Here is a 17,322-nt window from a genome sequence, read left to right as displayed (position 1 = left end):
GCTTCGAGCTGCGGTGTTAGATGGTAGAAATTCACTGGTCAGTGTTTGTTAGCTGACTTGCTTGCAGACTGCATTACTGTGGCCACTTTCAGACATCAAAACATCATTAGATGGGAGATGCACTGGAAGAAAATCAGGAAATAGAAATCAGGCTTTGAATTGCCGGGCTGGAAAGGGGGTTAATATCTGACTGGGGCACCTGAGGTGGAGGAGGGACAGGTCAGACAGAGGGGTCATTGGGTTTGTAATTCATGTCTTGAAATCTTGTTACAGATCGAAATGTCATTACAGATGCAGGAGCATTCAGTGCCTATGCAGCTGTAGAAGGAAAACCTGAGGGTGTTGTCAGCTCTCTTGCTGGTTCTGTTCTCTTGCAGACCCCTATGACCAGGCCGTCATAGCGGCAGATGAAGTGAAGGAGGAGGAGCCGGAACCGTTCCAGAAGATTGGTCCAAGTATGACTTACTTTAGAGCTTCAAATATCAGAGGCAGCACAATGGTTTCAAATGTGGTACTAGGTGGAGTTCCTCTAGTAAAACCAGAATGCACTGCCTTATGCATAGATTTTGGGACCCTAGGAGTGCTAAAAGATATGTTTAGGTTCAAATGAACACCAACCGTCACCAGCCCTGGCCCTGAGAAATGCAGCTTTGTGATGTTTTCTGTTCAAGATCTCTGCTAAGAGAAGAGGAAAGCAGTTGAGGAGAAAAGCAAACTGGCAGTGATTAGAGAGGGTCTTAGGGTATACTGGCAGAGATTATTATTATTAGAGAGGGTCTTAGGGTATACTGGCAGAGTTGACAGGTGATTGCATGGACACTGCCTCTCTGGTGGGTTCTTCAAACAGATCAGGGTGCAACCAAAGAGATCAGAGGGCCAGATTTTGCCCGATAAATTTTGTAAACAATTGATTAACCCTGGATTTTACTTTGGCTTGCAGCTTCCTATCAGTTCTGTTCTTCCCAGCACTGGCAGGAACGGGAGGTGTCAGCGCATGGGTACACTATCTCATTATTTCAGGTACCCCCAAAACATGGATTGGCACAGAAAAGCGCATCCTCCTGAAGACAAATTGACAATTCCAATATACATTCTGTAATTAAGACTTGAACTTGACAGTTCTGTTCCCTGATTTGACTATCCCTGCTGTCCATTCATCACAAACTGTCTGTAACCAGAAGACAAAAATGTGTTGTCTGTAATGTAGACTTCAGAAATGGATTCTCTGTTTTGTTTTGCACACTTACCTGCTGCAATTTTGGATAATCTCTTGCAGCTTGTGCAGTTCTACTGGAGCTGGTCCATCAGTCTGAGCACTGGCTTTAACTGTTGCCTTTTGGGGGGAAAGGGATGTGTGAATTATAGGACAGATAAGTTCCTAGTGCATGAGGAAAATGCTCTAGTGTTTTTTTGTCACCTGGCCCGGTTTCTATGTAAAGAGTCAGGAAGTCAGTGATTGTGTGAGAGGATGCTGCACTCTTTTCTAATTCTATTTAATGCATTTCATCTTCACAGAAACTGGCAATTACACCTGTGAATTCTGTGGCAAGCAGTACAAATACTACACTCCATACCAAGAACACGTGGCGCTGCATGCACCTATTAGTGAGTATCCTGCTGGAGATCTATTTCATTACAGACAGTGATTTACAGTGGTTGGTGATAAATGATGAGGGCTGCAGGAGAGGGTATCACCCTTGTGGATCCTTCCACTGGACCCTGTGGGATTGCAGCTGGCAGGCCACAGATCATGTGCTGACCAGACCACTGCAAAGCTGAGCTGAAATCTCCTCTTAGAGGGGCACTGTTACTGTTAGGTCTGTAAAGTCACTGAACTTTTACCAAAGCCCATGCAATTCCTTATGTGTTCCATGGGGGTTTGATACATGATTTTGTTCTTTAACTGAAAGTTCCAGTACCTTAAGTATATATAAAAAAGTGATGCACAAACTTTTCTAGCCTCCCCTAAATAAATGAGTACATGCTGGGGGGGAGCATCTTTCTTTTGAGCTTCTGAGAAACTATTGCAGACAGCGAGTTCAAACTGGTATTCAAAATCATGTAAATTACCTTGGCAGCTTACTACTAAATCACAGGCAATAAAATATTTATTTCAGGGAGCTCGGGAAAAGGCAGTTCTCAGCATACTACACGACACTACGATCTGCACTCTGGAGGGACACTACGATCTGCACTCCCCAGACAAAGGGGAGGTTGTAATGAGCAATTAAGTGTAATTCAGTGCAAAAGTCTAGTGAAACAATTGGGAGAAATTCTTGCTATGTGCTGGTTTGGGATGCTTTAAAAGCATGCAGGGAAGTTCTTTGCCCCTGAACTTCATGCTTCTTTCATAGCATTGCCCTGTGCCACATTGCAATTTTAATGCTGTGAGCCAGCATGGTTGCTCTTTTGCCCACATTTGTCCGGCTGCCAGCATTTTGGCTGATGATGGGGATGGATGAGCTGAGTTCATTAGTTTAAGTTGGTTTTGTTAGCTGCTCATCCACAGCCAGCAGAGGGAGTGCGTACTCCTTCCTCACCAAATTGAGCTTAAGTTAGACTTTAGAGTTATTCTAATGAGGCAGCTTTAGTTTTAGACATAAGTAGAAAAGAAATTGGGAACATAGTCCACCAGACCATCACTTTGAAGGTAGGTCAAGGCTTGGTGGCTCTTGACAGCTCCCATCCAGGTTCTCTGGGGCATGGAGATGTACCAGGATGACGGTAGAAGGTGTGGGGCCTAGAATATCTCTGCCACCACCCTCACATAGTCAATCTGCTTATCTCCCATCTGCCCAAGGGAACTAACTTATGGTTGCACATGTAACAGTTATTCCTAAACATCCCTACACACTCAAACTCCACTTCCCAGAGGAGACAGCAGTCTTAACTCAGGTGTTTTCAGGTCCTCAGAAAAGCTGCTGGAGGTGATCAGTAGTAGATTGATCTGTGAGTATAGAGGGGCCCATAGACACTGAGACTTCGCTGTCTTTAGTCCACCCCTGTGCAGATAATCAAAGAAACTTAGTAGTTGTATAGCCTACAGAGCCATGTGCTGTGGTGAGTGTTCATCAAATTTCTGCTCAACAAGAACAGATTATTATCTTCTCAGTACATCCCATTTGAAGGCGATTTATCACTAAGGATATCTCTCCACCCTCCCAGCCATCTGTAATAATAGTCTGCAGCTGCTGGTTCCAGTCCAGGCTAACCAGCATAAAGGAAAAACACAACTGTTCTTCTTTGAGAGGAATTTGCCTGAAGTGGGCCCTGCGGGTCTGACTGCAGATACAAATGGTCCATGTGGATACTGCCCTTCTTTCTGAGCAGAGTGCAGCTGTAGGATCATCTGGTCAGCATTAGGGTTAGGGCTAGTGCTGTGGGCCTGATGTACATTTTTTGGCTGCTAAAAGCCAGAACAGTCTGAAACTGCAATGTGGGAGAAGTCAGAAAGCCATTTCACCAAGTGCCAGGAGAGCTGCTGAGATAAATCTGAACCCTAAAGGGTGAGGAGCTCCCCTGTATTAGGCAGGGATTTGCCAAGCAGGAAGCTATGGTTTTTCCAGTGGTCACCAGTTTTGGAGGAGACACATTGTTTTGAATGGTGAGATTGAAGCCATTCTTGCACCATGGTTTCTGCAGTAGCCTTTGCAAAGGAGAAAGAAGCTGTTCCCACCGAAGACTAGAACCAGCAGTCACTGAGAGAACAAGTCCAGTCCTTTCAGCAATTATCTTTTAACTATGAGGACACATGAGATCAGATCAGGATAATACTGTCATAAAGTTTAAACCCTCCTTACAAACTTCATTTTTTTTTTTTACATTTTTTTTCCTCTCCTAGTTGCCATGACCAGTAAGCTTTATGATTTACAGTGACAAACTGCAATCCCTGATGAACATACGGGGTGTGGTTAAGCTCCCAAGAAAGGCTGTCCAGTACATCCTCCCAACTTGCTATGTTCAGACTCTGCTCTTCATTTAAACCAAGGTCCCGTGAGGTAGCTGCAAACACCTGACTTTTGATGCAGTGCACAACTGGCTTTTCTCATCCCCTAGCAACCAGAGGAAGTAAGAATGAGACTCTGTCTTTACCCTGGCCTTGTTCTTGTGGTTATGTGGCAAATGCTGAAAAATTAGCCTTATTGGGGTAAGGAACACACTTCACCATTACCAGTCCAGCTTTCTGGGTCTCTCTGCCTGAGTGCAAGCTTCCCTTCCGGAGCCTGTCTTTCTGGTTTTCTGTGATAATGGATTAAAAGTTACTGAAAAGAGGCTAAAACAAGGACTTATATCCTGCAGGGTCCCTGGGGCCTTCCAGGATAATTTTTGGTCAGTGCTACTGGATACCTGCTGTCTGAAAAAGTGCTCTGCTGTGGGGTTGCCTGGAATTGTTAATGCCAAATATCTCCTTCAGAACTCCCCTTTTGTTAGTGAGGAGAAAGCTTTTTCCTGTGCCTAGAACTGGGTTATTACTCTTCTAAAATACTGATTCTTACAATGTTTCTATCAGCCAAGAGGTCTATTCACTCTAGGAAGGGTGTTTCAAAAAAAAAATGGATTGTGGAAATGGATTGTAGGCATGTTTGTTGTCACTGGTTTAGAAACGTCTCTGAATGGGGGTGCACATGAGGGAGGGTTCAGCGGTTTCTTTCTGTCCTCTCACAGCTCTATCTGCTCTGTAATTTGGAACATTTGCAGGTGGCTGTGCTATTGTGGATGCGGAGAAAACCTAGTGCCCTTGGGACGTGGACTGGTTAGAAAAGCCACTGAGATTGTGTTTTAGCTTGCTAAGTCCAGGCTCAGGAGTGTGCGCTGTTCTGGTAACTGCAGGTATGGCAACAGACTCCAGTCATGGAAGCATGTGGTGAGAGCTCTAAAATCCACACAGCTATCCACATCCATTGCTTCCAGGATGAAAATCTGAAGTGATGTTAGGGCCCTGAGTGCACTAATAAATCTGGATGGCCCTGGCTAGCCTCACATGGGGCCTCACCCACACACAAAACCCCTATGTCAGCTCAGCTGTTTTAGTCTCTGCCTGTGCAACACTACAGGATATCAGTCTACAGCTCAGTTGTAGACATGTAGATCTGGACCCTGGCCTGTAGACCTCTCAGCTTGACCTCAACCCTGTCACATCGCTCTGGACCTCCTCGAGGATTGCTGGGCTGTGGCTAACCCTGATTATTCTCATCAGACCTGATCCTGCCTCTGACCTGTGAATTGACTTGTCAGCTTGATCACAGACATCCCTCATCACCAAGAACTTGCCTGATAATCTGGACTTTTGAATGAACCTGGCTTCCATCTCTTGCCTGCCCTGTTCACCTTTTGGAGGCCGTAGGATGGGTTCTGGCTAGTGAGGCCCCTGTCCTGCCAGCCCCGTGGCTGTGCTTGGCTTCTGAGGGGACAGCCAGACTGCACCATGAAAAAGACTCCCTGCATCCAGACTTCCTGCACCATGACACCTGAGAGACTTACAGAAGTTCATCAGGCCTGGCTGCTAAATTACTTTTCTTGTTGTAAAAGGCACTGGATACAGTTTGTTCATCAAAATTGCTTACACACTTGCAGTGCTTCTTAAAGACAGCTGTCGTCATGGCTTTTTCTCTTAAGGAAAGCAATCCTTTTTGGTAGCATGTCATGTTTCCACTTAAGTCCTACCTAACAAAGAAGAAAAAAGATCCAGATTCCATTTGTGTGTCTTTGCTTCCTCCGTTTCAGTGAGTGAAACTTGTGAGTTTCATGTTTTTTTCTCACTCTCTAGACACAAAGAGCCTTAGCAACAGACTGCACAGCCCTGCATTTGTAATACAACAAAAACATCTGTTTGTATAGAGAAGCACGTTAAGAATTTGATAGATATGAGCATACAGTCTTTCCTGTGGAAAGTTCTGTTTCCAATAGGGGAGGTCTCCACTCAGCATATGGAATTTTAAGCCATTGCTAAGGAATCCCTTTCCATCGTGTTCATTAAAGGGAGGTTTTTCTCCAGAGGTGATTGCATAATTCCATCCAAACTGTCTGAATGGCTTTCTTGCCATACTTCCTTATCTGTCCTGACAAAATGTTTCTGAAGAAATGTGATACGCAACTTATTAGCCAGAACTTTTACCTGGAATAAATTAAGTTACTCAGATAATCTGATAACCTTCTCTGTTGTGGTAGGGAAGAACAGAGAGTTAATGTCTTCCTGATCCTCTTTGGGAGTGTTTGTATACCAAAGAATACCTCAGTTGCTTTAGCCACAGCATTGCCCTGAGAGCACTTCTACAGCCATTGTGGCCATGCACTGCAACTACCAAGCTCTTTTTTCTGCTGCCAGGGAGGAGTTCCCTATCTTTTTATTATCACCTGCATTGTTGGTCTTCTTTAGTACACAGCGTGTACTTCCATGCCATTTTGTGTGTCTATAGCACAGTGCACTCAGTTTAGTTTAACAACTGATTGGAGATCATCCAGTGAGTCTTAATCTCCATGTTACTTCTTTTTCTACTGGGTGTTGGATCATTTAAAAACTTTTTAATGAAGTTTGGGGTGTTACTCAAGGTCACTGATTAAAAAAAGGGGAGAAATAAAGAACGGATGCTTCTCTAAGTTTGATATGGTGGGGATGCACCAACAGCTGAAACTTCTCTATTGCCCTCCCTTTTCCAATGTGTCAGCCTCAACTGGGGCATATCTCAGATGATTTCTGAGAAAGTTTAAAAATAATATTCTGTAGCAGCAGTTATGGGATCATCTGTCCACAGTGCTGTCTCCAGTCTTGCTGTCTACCTGCAGACTTTGAGGCTGGAGGTTTTTGTAGCCATTCAGCAATTCAGTGTTTTAATTTGTGGAAATGTCTTGAACTTGGCCTTTTCATCAGCCTGAGGCAGTGAGTTCCACAATGAAGACTTCTTATCAAGATCAGAACAGAGGAGCTACGTGATCGTCTATACATAGGTTGCTTAGTCTTCAGAGGGAATTTGTCGTCTGGTGAGCTAAATTCTAAAACATGTTTTCAATGAGTTACTAGCATCCTCAAGACTGCTAGTGCTAATATTCTTTTGTCTGTCTTGCCTTGCTGGCTCAAACTCTGTCTCTGCCTAGTGTCAGATGGAGCAGCCTTCTCTCTGGAGCCTGAATTTGAACTGTACAGCTGGAGAGGGAGAGGACTAAAGCCAGGTCTCCTACTACATCACAGGTTTGAGACCAAACAGTCAGCCTGTTTATCCCTGATACAAGCCATGACATCGTATTTGTTTAAGTTGGGAGGAAAAAGAAGTCATTTTGGAGGTCTTCAGAGCATTCAGACTTCTTCCTTCAGATCTCACAGAGAGAGCAGGGTTTTGCAATGACCCACTGTTTCTGACATTGAATAGTTGGCTGATTGCTTCTTCATTTGGTATAGATGGGAAAATAAAGCAACAGTTGGTAGGAACAGGCGTAGTTGGAAATTAAATGACACATAAGCAGGAAATTGTCATATCTGACTACGTATGTGCTGGCACTTTGGCAGCAACTGGAGGAGGATTATCCATGGAGATGAAATGAAGTCTAGGAAGCAAAAGCAAGCCTTCTGCCTATTCAGCTGGCCAGAGACCAAGCAGAGAAGTATCTTGACCTAAACTATGAGAAAACCTAGCGTAGACTCTCCCGCAGAAGTACACTAAAACATTTTCAGGAAATGTCATCTTGGATCTCTGTAACAGATCAAATGAAACAAAAAAAATGTTTCCTTTGAGTATCTGTTTGCAGGTTGCTTTGAAAGTATTCATCATTACTCTGCCATGCTGTTGACCTCTGGCAGGAAAAGATGAGAGCAATTCTATAATGTCTCATGGGATTTAGGAAATGAGCATCCAGTCCCAGCCTCGGACTTTTCTCCTTGCCTGCTTCAGAGACAGGCTGTTGTGCTGCTTTGGCAGTCCATGACTGAGAACTGCTTAATGTCATTAAGTGTTTCTGAGTTACACTATACAGGATTAGCAGGTTACTGGTGTTACCATCCAGTTGTAGGCATCTCAAAATATCACCCAAGTACAGAAATTGCTGCTAATGAGCTTGGGTTGTGGGTAATGTGAACCCTGTTCGTTAGTGATTCTTGGCAGTTGGTTGGAGTGGGTCTTGACTTCAGGAGCCACATCCAGATTTCCATGGAAGAAGTCACTGAGGAATGAAGGGTGTTTTTAGGTTGTTTCTCTGTTTCTGTATTATTTTTTTTAATCAATGAGGCCTAGACAAAGGGCTGTCCTCCCAAGAGTTTTTCATATGACTTTTGGCATTGAAAATTCCTGGTGACCCTCACTGTGCATTGCAGAGACCAAAATGTAGGTCAGGTGTATTCAAAGAGCATACCTCAGTAATATTCAGACCTTTTCCATGTGCCACCAGCATTTGTGTGGAGATGGGGACCAAAAAGTCTTTCCTGACTTGCAGGATGAGAACTCTGCTTCATAATTCCTTTCCATTACAAACAGTGCCATTTGCTTTATATTGTTAAACAGACAAGGAACGTAGCCAGGGTTCTCTAGAACACGTGTAAGGCTCAAGGAACAAAGGTGTAAACCTCTCCCCGTGTAGAGCTCTGACTAGCACATTAGAAATCTTTTAACAAAGTTCAGCCTCTTCCTGACATGGAAATGGAGCACAAAGTTGCAGGTACATCCAACCAGGCCATGGCAATCAAATAGGAATCGTAGATGGATGGGGTGATTCCTACTGGAGTAGGAATGGGTTGGTCATGTGGCAGTTAAAGCTGTGGAAGGGAAGTAATAAGCTTCAAGAATCTCTCCCCTCGGGTGAGTGGGGAAAACAATTTTGTTACTTGGGATCAGTGGATCCACAGTTGCTGCAGGTCCCCATGCAAGGGATTCGTGAGCATGGCTGTTAGAAAGCAACCCTCCCAGAAGGCACACGGTCTGGGAGCTGACTGACTGTCCAGGCACTAGTTCTGAGTGTTCATATCCAGAGTTCTCTCGATCTCCACTCTTCGTGGCAGTGAAGACACAGGGGAGCCAATCCAGCAAAAAAACACCGTCTTCAATAAACCGATGTTCTACCCTCCTGCACCGCACCCCCTCCGGTGTCCCACCGGCATCCCAATCCCAGATGTTCCGCGCTCCAAATTCTGGATCCCCAGGAAGCAAGGCCATCACAGGTACCAATTGCCTTTCTACCATCAACTTTCTTAACTGCTTAGTGTCCAATCCTGCCCTGGGTTGGCTTTTGACCCTTCCTGGACTCAGTCTGCTCCATCCATGACTGTCCCAGAAAAGCTCCTCCCAGAAGCAGTTGAGGGGATTAGATCCTTTGGCACAATATAAATAAAAGTTCAGATCAGCAGTAGGTCTTCATAACCCAATGACAATTTTTTGTTTTTTATAACATCGTGGTAACCACAAGGTACAAAAGACCCTGTTTCAAATCCTGGTGTCACAAACTGAGGAGAGCTTTCTGACGAGGATTGGCTTTAGTAGTTTGTCGGGTGTGGAGATTTTTGTTCATTTTTCAGCTTTGTTTGGCTTTTAGTTTTCATTTCTCTCAAGCAGATATCTTCAGCATTAAGCCTGGGCCTGGGCAAATGAAATGGAGTACAGGTGTTTTCCCAGTGCTCCACTCCCCACAGGAACCACTGGGAGATAATATGGGCTCCAGCAGCAGAATTAATGGGACAGAACAATTACAGAGGTGTCAGAAAACTCAAGTTAAGGTGGATCTTCCCTTTGTTCCCTACCTCCAAACAAGATCAAATTTTAAAAAATCAATTAATAAATACAATGTGAGATATAGTATTCACATATCTAGACAGCAGGGAAGAGCTCTTTTAAATCTGTGGGATTGGTAGATACGTATTCCATATCAGTACAGGAGAAGGGCAGGTTAATCAGCTGTTTAAACACCTCTGAATAGTCTGGCATGGACAGATCCTGAGAAGCAGAGGTGGGAGAGGCCACAGGATGCTGAATAAGGGTGCTTTTTTGTTAGATGACACATGTCGACAGCTACCAGATGTTGCAGTGTGACCTGTCTTCTTATATCTTGTGGGTCCTGAAATTCCATATTGTTATTGCACATCTTAAATATTAATATGATTTTATTACTGATTTAAGGTCTATCCAGTTCAACCGATTTAGGTGTTCAAGCTGAGCAACCTTTTTCATTATTTATGTAAGCTTGTGACAACTTCTTCCAGTCTCGTGTCTCTTTCAAAAGCAGAAAGAGCCTAACTGGGAGTCTCCCTGAGCCCAGATTCATCTGAGCAATAACTGGGAGGTAAGTTTTATACAGGGACATTTTTTCCCCACTACTTTAACCGAAAAGAATATTGATGCATTGGATAAAAAGTTTGAACTGTTCTCTTCCTGTATGTAGGAAGGAATTTCATGATGCTTGAGCCTGGTAGATTGATCTTCAAGAAAGAATATTTTGTTTGGGGGTCCTAGCATATCTATCTGGTGGCGTGTTTTCCATGGTGTCTTTCAAGGCAGCTTCTTGTACAAACGCAATCTGAGTGGCATTTGAATTTCTGGCACAAATGCATTGACCATAACACCTATCAGGAAGACAGTCTCCAGAAGGGATGCCTTCCAAGCGTTGCAGTTAGAAGTGTTTCATGTGGGCCTGGATAACACCAGAGATGGTGGAACACCGCTCCACTGGTGGTATTTGGATTTCATAGCCACTTAGTGGATTGGCAATTACTTTTCCTACAACAGAGAATTTTGCTTCACATGCAAAAGTTTCAGGTACAAGGAGGAGAGAGACAACTTGTGTCAACTGCTGTCTCTAATGTGGGAAGGACAGAGTAAGTCCAAGGAGATGCATTAAACCATTTTTTTTCTTATAGCCAGACATGGCAAAATAAAAAGGATTGGGGATAAGGACAAAACCACCATGCAATTTTTTTCCAAACCATTTTGGAGACCTCCAACTCACTTTCACTTGTGACATAAGCCAGGATTTGAACCTGGGTCTCTTTAGGGGTAGGTTCGCTGAATCCATTTTGTCATGGTTTTATTTTCCCACTATGCCGTCTGATTTGCTGGTTACTTAAGGTCACTTGTTCCTATTCTTTACCTGTTGAAGGGGGTAGACTAGATAACGTATCTAGCTCTTTTTCAGCTCTGTTTTATGTAGTTATGTTTAACTGATTTGATTACCAAGTTGTCCTATTCTGCATATGAGAAAGAATCAGGAATGTAGTGGAGAGTTTGAGGAACCTGCTCAGCACTGGGAGGGTCCACTAAGGATTGGCTGGGCGAAAATTTGTGGTCTGGGAGCTTCATGCTGTTCAGGTCTTTTGGAGCCGCATCAGACATACAGCCCTTGTGTCTGAGCCGTGAGGGGGCCATGAGGTGGCTGGGGCATCCACACAAAAGTCAGGACAGCAGTGCCGACTGCTCCGCTGTCTGCAGAAACACAAAATGAAACAATTATCTGAAATCAATTTGCAGCAGTCCCTGTCATTCCTGAATTAAATATTTCTTTTCCCAAACACCCTCCGCATACAATTTGTATGCTACTCAGCCCAGCAGAGCTGTGCAAGGCCACGTTCAGGTGAACCCTTTGGGTGACACGGGACTTCATGAATGAGTCCACATATGGCAAGAGTCTATGCAGCATAGACCATACACAGTAGTTTGGCAAGTTCACCTTTCATTTTACTGATCTCTAATTGACCCTTTGAGTCACTACAGCAAATATACTCGCCCAGATATTGCAAACCCAGTTGAAGCGAGGTAAGACCTGACACTCCTTGTACTGTTGAACTTGGGCTAAGGAACATTGGCCTGAGAAGGATGGGTGGCACCTCAGATGTGCTGTACGGTGATATTTTAGGACACTTCAGCTATTGCCAGGGTCATGCAGCCACGTCTGCACATTGAAGGAGTAGTCCTTCTGCTACAGTTACTGGGAAGTGGTTCTACTCCGGTGCTGAATTGTGCCAGCCACGCGGTGCAGAGGAGCAGGGCCTGCCTGCCTGGCGTTGGGTAGGGGTAAGGTGAGCTCGCTGTTGGGAAGCACGGGAGGGCTGGGGATCCACCACAGCTTTTCCAGACATCGTGGGCAGACTCTGAGACAGCCCTTCAGTCCTCCACTTGAACATTTCAGGGAGGATGTTTAGGGAAGGAATGCGGATGACTGGGAAGAATGGGGAGAGCTGATGTAGGGATTCGTTAGGTGACACTCTAAATGTCATAGTGAGGACGTGAGTTCAATCTGCAGGCCTAGTCACCTGTGCCAGAAGCTTTGAGGGCTGCATATTACCTTAAGGAAGAGTAAGATAAGTGTTTTTGTTTTGGTTTAGTTTTGGAGGGGAGAAAGGCATGACCCTTCTGGTTCAGTCAGGGCTGGTACTCATAGGCTCTGTAGGAGCTACTGCAGACCACCTCAGACAGAAGGCAATAACAAAAAAAATCTACCTGTTATCTTTTCATTTAATCTGTCCCATTGTCCTCCAAAGCAAGGTATTTCACTTTTTGGCCGTATTCAGGGTATGTGATTACATGGCAAAGGGAGCATGTCGTCTGCCTCCTTTTGTTATAATCCCTTTTCCAGTATTGACCAGTCACCATCCCTGCTTTGTTCTCCACCCAGCAGAAAGTGCTTTCAGCAGGAGAGTGGAAGGCAAAGCGCAAAACAACTTTGAAGAAACAAACAGCAATTCTCAGAACTCCAGCGGTAAGTGTGTTCAGTCCCTCCTGCTGTACCTTACCACGGTCCTCTCCAGGGCAGTATTCAGCTGTGATCGGTGATTATATATCTGGGGAACCTACTTTAAGCTTGCAGACAGACAGCCTTCCTGGGGTGTTGTCCTCTTCTCAATCCTCCCCAGGTTCCTGCCACTCCAGAGCCTGTACAAATTATGCTCTGGAGATTCTGCTCCTAAGTCCTGGTGCTTTACCATAATTTTTTCGGTGGGGAACAAAGATGTAGAGAAGGGGGAATATGGATGGAGATAAAGCAGTACTGATTCTTTGTCTGTGTGTCAGTGAACGACTTGTGAAGCAAAACCATTTGGAATATGTAAGAGAACTCTGGGGACCATAAATAGAACAGCAGTGTGCGTATTACTGTGATGCTCACTGTGGCAATATATTTACAAATCACTGTAACTGAAGGCCAGCTGTTTGTGAATTTGCTATATGGAGGTCACAGTGTATGAGATGTGTAGATGTGAGACCAGAATTTACCCCACTTCTGGACTCTCCTTTGAGTTTTAAGTCCAAGTGGTAGTAACTAAATATAACCACTTGCCTAGACAATCTCCTAGACAACACCATTTATACAGTCTTCTTTATAAGATTTTCATCGTGCTTATCTATCCCCCTGCCTTCAAGTGGGACACTGCCATTCTCTTACGCTCCCTAATTGAAGCTTGACAGACAAACCAGATGTATTGTAATTTCAGAGATAAATAATATGCCAGTAGAAAAGGCTGGCCTCCCTCCATTCCCATTCAGGAGTACCAAAACACATGGTGTTCACAATGCTGCTAGCTGGAATGGACAGGTAAGGAAAGGGATTTCTCCCTGCAGCAGGTTGCATAGTGTCTGCCTTGGGGGTTTGTCTGCCTCTGAAGCAAATGAGGGGCCTGTACAACTGTGTTAAAAGGGAATGGAGTGGTGTTGGAAAACCCACATGCGGTAGCAGAGTGGGTGATAGTGAATGGGGAAAAAAAGTTGTTACTGAAATGCTGTGTTTTGTTTTGGGGAACAACCCTGTACTAATCCAAGCATTCACCACAATTACAGCTGTTCATTCGGGGACAGAAAAACCTAAAGAAAAGAGATGTAAGCAGAACCCATCAGGTGAGCTTGTCTCTGTGTTTCAGGCCCTTATACTCTCTCGTCCTGTTCCACTTGGGTAGCAGCAGTCAGGAGAGCTTAGGGGCTGGACAAGTCTGTCTTCAGTCAGCCAAACCAGGCCGTTAGAGATGACAGAAGACAGATGTAGTTCACTGACTGCCAAGAGTTGTTAGCCTGACTTGCTGCTCTGAAAGTGGCCACTTGCCTCTCAGCAGGCCTGCTCGCCATGTCTTGTCTTCTGTGGGTAGTATGAGTGCTTTGTCTGAAGGATTTCAAAGCCTGCATGTCATAAAAACAATATACCATTTGGGCTCCCAACTCCTCTGGGGCCCTTCGAAAACAGCAACCTTAGATTGTTTCTTTTTTTTTTCCTGTCAAACCCTGTAGAGTCTATGTCATCATGGACGAAGGACAGAATTATCTCCCTTCATATCAAATAGCCTATCCCTAAAGCCAAGAATGCTGCATTGTAAAACCTTCTGGCTGCAAACATGCTCATGACAAATGTTTCAAAAGTGGAAAAGAACCCATAGCATGAAAAGGGTTCCAGGAACCGCTGACAAGAAGCACACAGAAAAGTACAGAGTGGCTGTATTGAATAGTCTAAGAATTTAGTTCTGTCTGAACTGCTATTAAATACTGACCCATTGTTGCTATGACACATCTCGCAGACTATCCCTACCATCTCCTTGTACCAACTCACATCACACTCATCCTTCTGAATCTGTTTTCTCCAACATTTGAAGCACACGAGTAACAGCTCGCAGTAAAAAAAACAAACACAGAAATTCTTACAAACCGAGTAGTGAGCTTAATACAATTTGTTCATCTTCTGTCATTGTTAGATGTGTTTCTGTCTGCACCACAGCTATAGTCAGTTTATTTCAGTGGCTTAGTCTAGGGCCTGACAGACTGCAGGGGAGTTACAAAGTGCTCATCAAAACTGTTGTTTGAGCCAGGAAACCTGAGGAACTCTAGTGAGCTGCACAGGACTTGTTTGAAGGGTGTTAGTCTCTGGTTGGAAATGCTTCTTTTCTTTGTTAGGCAGCAGACACACTTCTCAAAGCCAGACTGGTGCATGGGGATATATAAACTTCTTCCCTTTTCTCCTTTGACTCCCATCTTTGTGCTGCTTCTTTAGTGTCCCATTCGGTGCTCTTTTCCAGCTCTCCCACCAAGCCATCACCTCTTTTATTTCTTCAAGTTTCTCAGCAGTCTGAATGTTCTAACAGATAGCAGCCTTAGTGGCCATCAGTATGTCCCACTGGGAATGACACTGGTGATTAGAGAGGCCTTAGGAAGCTCTGTGGGCATCTGTGTGCTTGGGTGTCAAGGCAGAGCTCTCCGTAACTTCATTTTTGAAGAGCTGCCATGTGGCTGTGTTGTAGTATATGGGACAAACTCTGTGTGGCTCAGTGTTCACGCGTGTGATGTGAACTATCGGAGTAACTGGCATTGTCGGCTTGTCTTCTCTTGTGCTCCAGGCAGCAGAATTCACGCAGGCAGGGAAGCAGCTGGTGGTAATGTGCTGAGAGTGACAGGATGGACGCTGCCCTCCACTCCTGTCTGCTGCTCATCACCAAACTCTGCTGCTGTAAAGAACAATCCCCAGGTTTGGGGGGTAAATCCAGGACCTAGTTGAGCAGCCTGAGAGCTGCATGGTTTGGCCTTGTGAAATGCTTTATTCCCTGTAACATTTGCGTGTTGAGTATGTGAGTTTTGTGTCACAGGCTCAGTGGTGGTGATAAAGAAGGCAACAGCATCTTTTTGGGCCACTCAGCTGGGTGCATTATGCTCCGTATCACCTTCCAAACTTGCAGTGCCACATGTCCAAAGTAAAAAGACAATGAGTGGGAGGACAAGCAGAGCAAGGTCAGCAGCTAAAGCCACCTAAAGTAGACTTGGAAGCAGTACTGTAGGGAGACCTAAGTGGGAGTAAGACAACTAGAATGGAAAATCAAGATGTCTCGTCCCTGCACGCAGCCCCATTCCTTGTCATAGTGAATTTAGGTAACCGGTATCCGTATCTGAGAAATCTGTCATCTCACCGCCCACAGACAGCAACAGGACCTGCTCTGCTCGGCAAAGCACTGCTTCCTGCCTGTATTTGAATCTGTCTACTCGCAGGTCATTTTGCCAGCAGGGCGTGATGTAGGCACAGAGTGGATAGAGAAGGATCGTTTAGCTGCTGCCCACCTCCTGAAAGGGAGAGTGTCCTTTGTGTTCGTAGGAAAGAGGCTCAACAGCCTCTTGCTTTTTGATAAAAGCTGGAAGTTTCACGCTGCTTTGAAATTGTTCCTTGCTAAAGCATGCAGATGGCTTCCTAGTGCTGCCTCTGGAGCACAGGCAGCCTTGCAGACATCCCTGGTCATGTGAAGCTTGTGATTATTCACTGCTGAACTAAGCAAGGTCCAGAAAACAATGGCATGACCTGATGGTGAAAGATGGAGTTGGCTTGTTGCAATGCTGTTAATCATCTAAAGTGTAAAGGTGCTTTAAAGAAAACACTTGGTGGTGGTCATTTTGCTGAGTTTTGACACGTGTAGGATTTTTCTGTACTAAATTCCCAAAAGGCCAAAAAGTATTTGAAGGCCAGTTTGAGAAATATTCTTCATGCAAAAGGTATTGATTATCAGCCTGAGCATGGTAAGAAAAAAACCCTAGAAAAGGACAAACCTGTGTTGTGTTCAATGGGGAAGGCTTGTTGCTTTCTTTTCTGCCCTCTTCCACCGCGCACACCCACAGCAGGCAAAGAAACAGTTGGATGGTCCAGCAGCGACGCAGTGTGTAACTATCAGTGTGTTACCTTCCAGACTTCTGGCTCTCTGTTTTCTTGCTTCTTGTCTGACTTCAGAAAGCCTCAGGGACAACAGTTGTCTTTAACTTAGTGTTCACAGGGTAATCCAGCCTTGATCTGCTGTTTTGGACTTAATAGACAGCTCCTTTGTAAAATGAAGATTTCGTGGTAACACCACCAAGAAGGATGAATGAAACTACAAAACCTTGAGAAGAAATTAAAAAAAAATGAGGCAAAAAGGAAAAACTAAAGTTCTTTAGATTAGATATCTTAAAATACTACCACTAAAATAACAAAAAAAAGGAAAGTGATAGTATTCACTGATGTCTAAACTTGGTAGACATTATTAATGCAAAAGATACAGCGTTTAAAATTATATAGGGAATTGGGAAGTATTTTAACTTCAAGGTTGATTTAAGCTGTATAAATATGTCTCAGTTTCATCTGCTGCATCAGGTATCTATTACTTTTAGAAATTCTAGTGAAATGTTAGCATTTACAGTTTTTAAAATGTCAGTGCTCTTAATTCATGTTTACACAAGATAGCTTTTCTTACCAGCAGCATTGCAGTGTTTATTTCAGACTGGGTAGATGGACAAGGAAAATGTGTTTTTTGTTTTTTTTTTTAATAAGTTTATGCCAAGTTGAGACAAGATTAAGAAAAGAAAAAAAAATAAATTAATTTCCTCCTTTAGATTTAGAAGTAAAAAATAAATAAATTTGAAAAGAATG

The 17,322-nt window shown here is 44.1% G+C and overlaps 1 protein-coding gene across 15 annotated transcripts in view; it reads left to right on the top strand.

The window, feature by feature from the left end:
• Positions 1 to 17,322, top strand: part of ZNF618 (zinc finger protein 618) — a 166,593-nt gene that overhangs the window by 123,020 nt on the left and 26,251 nt on the right. For 12 of the 15 annotated variants that reach the window (XM_083807655.1, XM_083807665.1, XM_083807663.1 and 9 more), the window contains 5 exons: positions 378 to 455; positions 1,516 to 1,605; positions 8,954 to 9,142; positions 12,583 to 12,666; positions 13,740 to 13,796. In XM_083807655.1, the coding sequence (XP_083663781.1) occupies positions 378 to 455; positions 1,516 to 1,605; positions 8,954 to 9,142; positions 12,583 to 12,666; positions 13,740 to 13,796 (498 nt within the window). The remainder of the gene's footprint in view (positions 1 to 377; positions 456 to 1,515; positions 1,606 to 8,953; positions 9,143 to 12,582; positions 12,667 to 13,739; positions 13,797 to 17,322) is intronic. The other 3 variants (XM_083807659.1, XM_083807658.1, XM_083807657.1) reach the window with 2 other exon arrangements.

This window comes from Anser anser (genome assembly GCF_964211835.1).
Source record: "Anser anser genome assembly, chromosome: 21".
Taxonomy (NCBI): Eukaryota; Metazoa; Chordata; class Aves; order Anseriformes; family Anatidae; genus Anser; species Anser anser.
The sequence above is the reverse complement of the archived record's forward strand: the minus strand, read 5'-3'. Positions and strand labels throughout refer to the sequence as shown.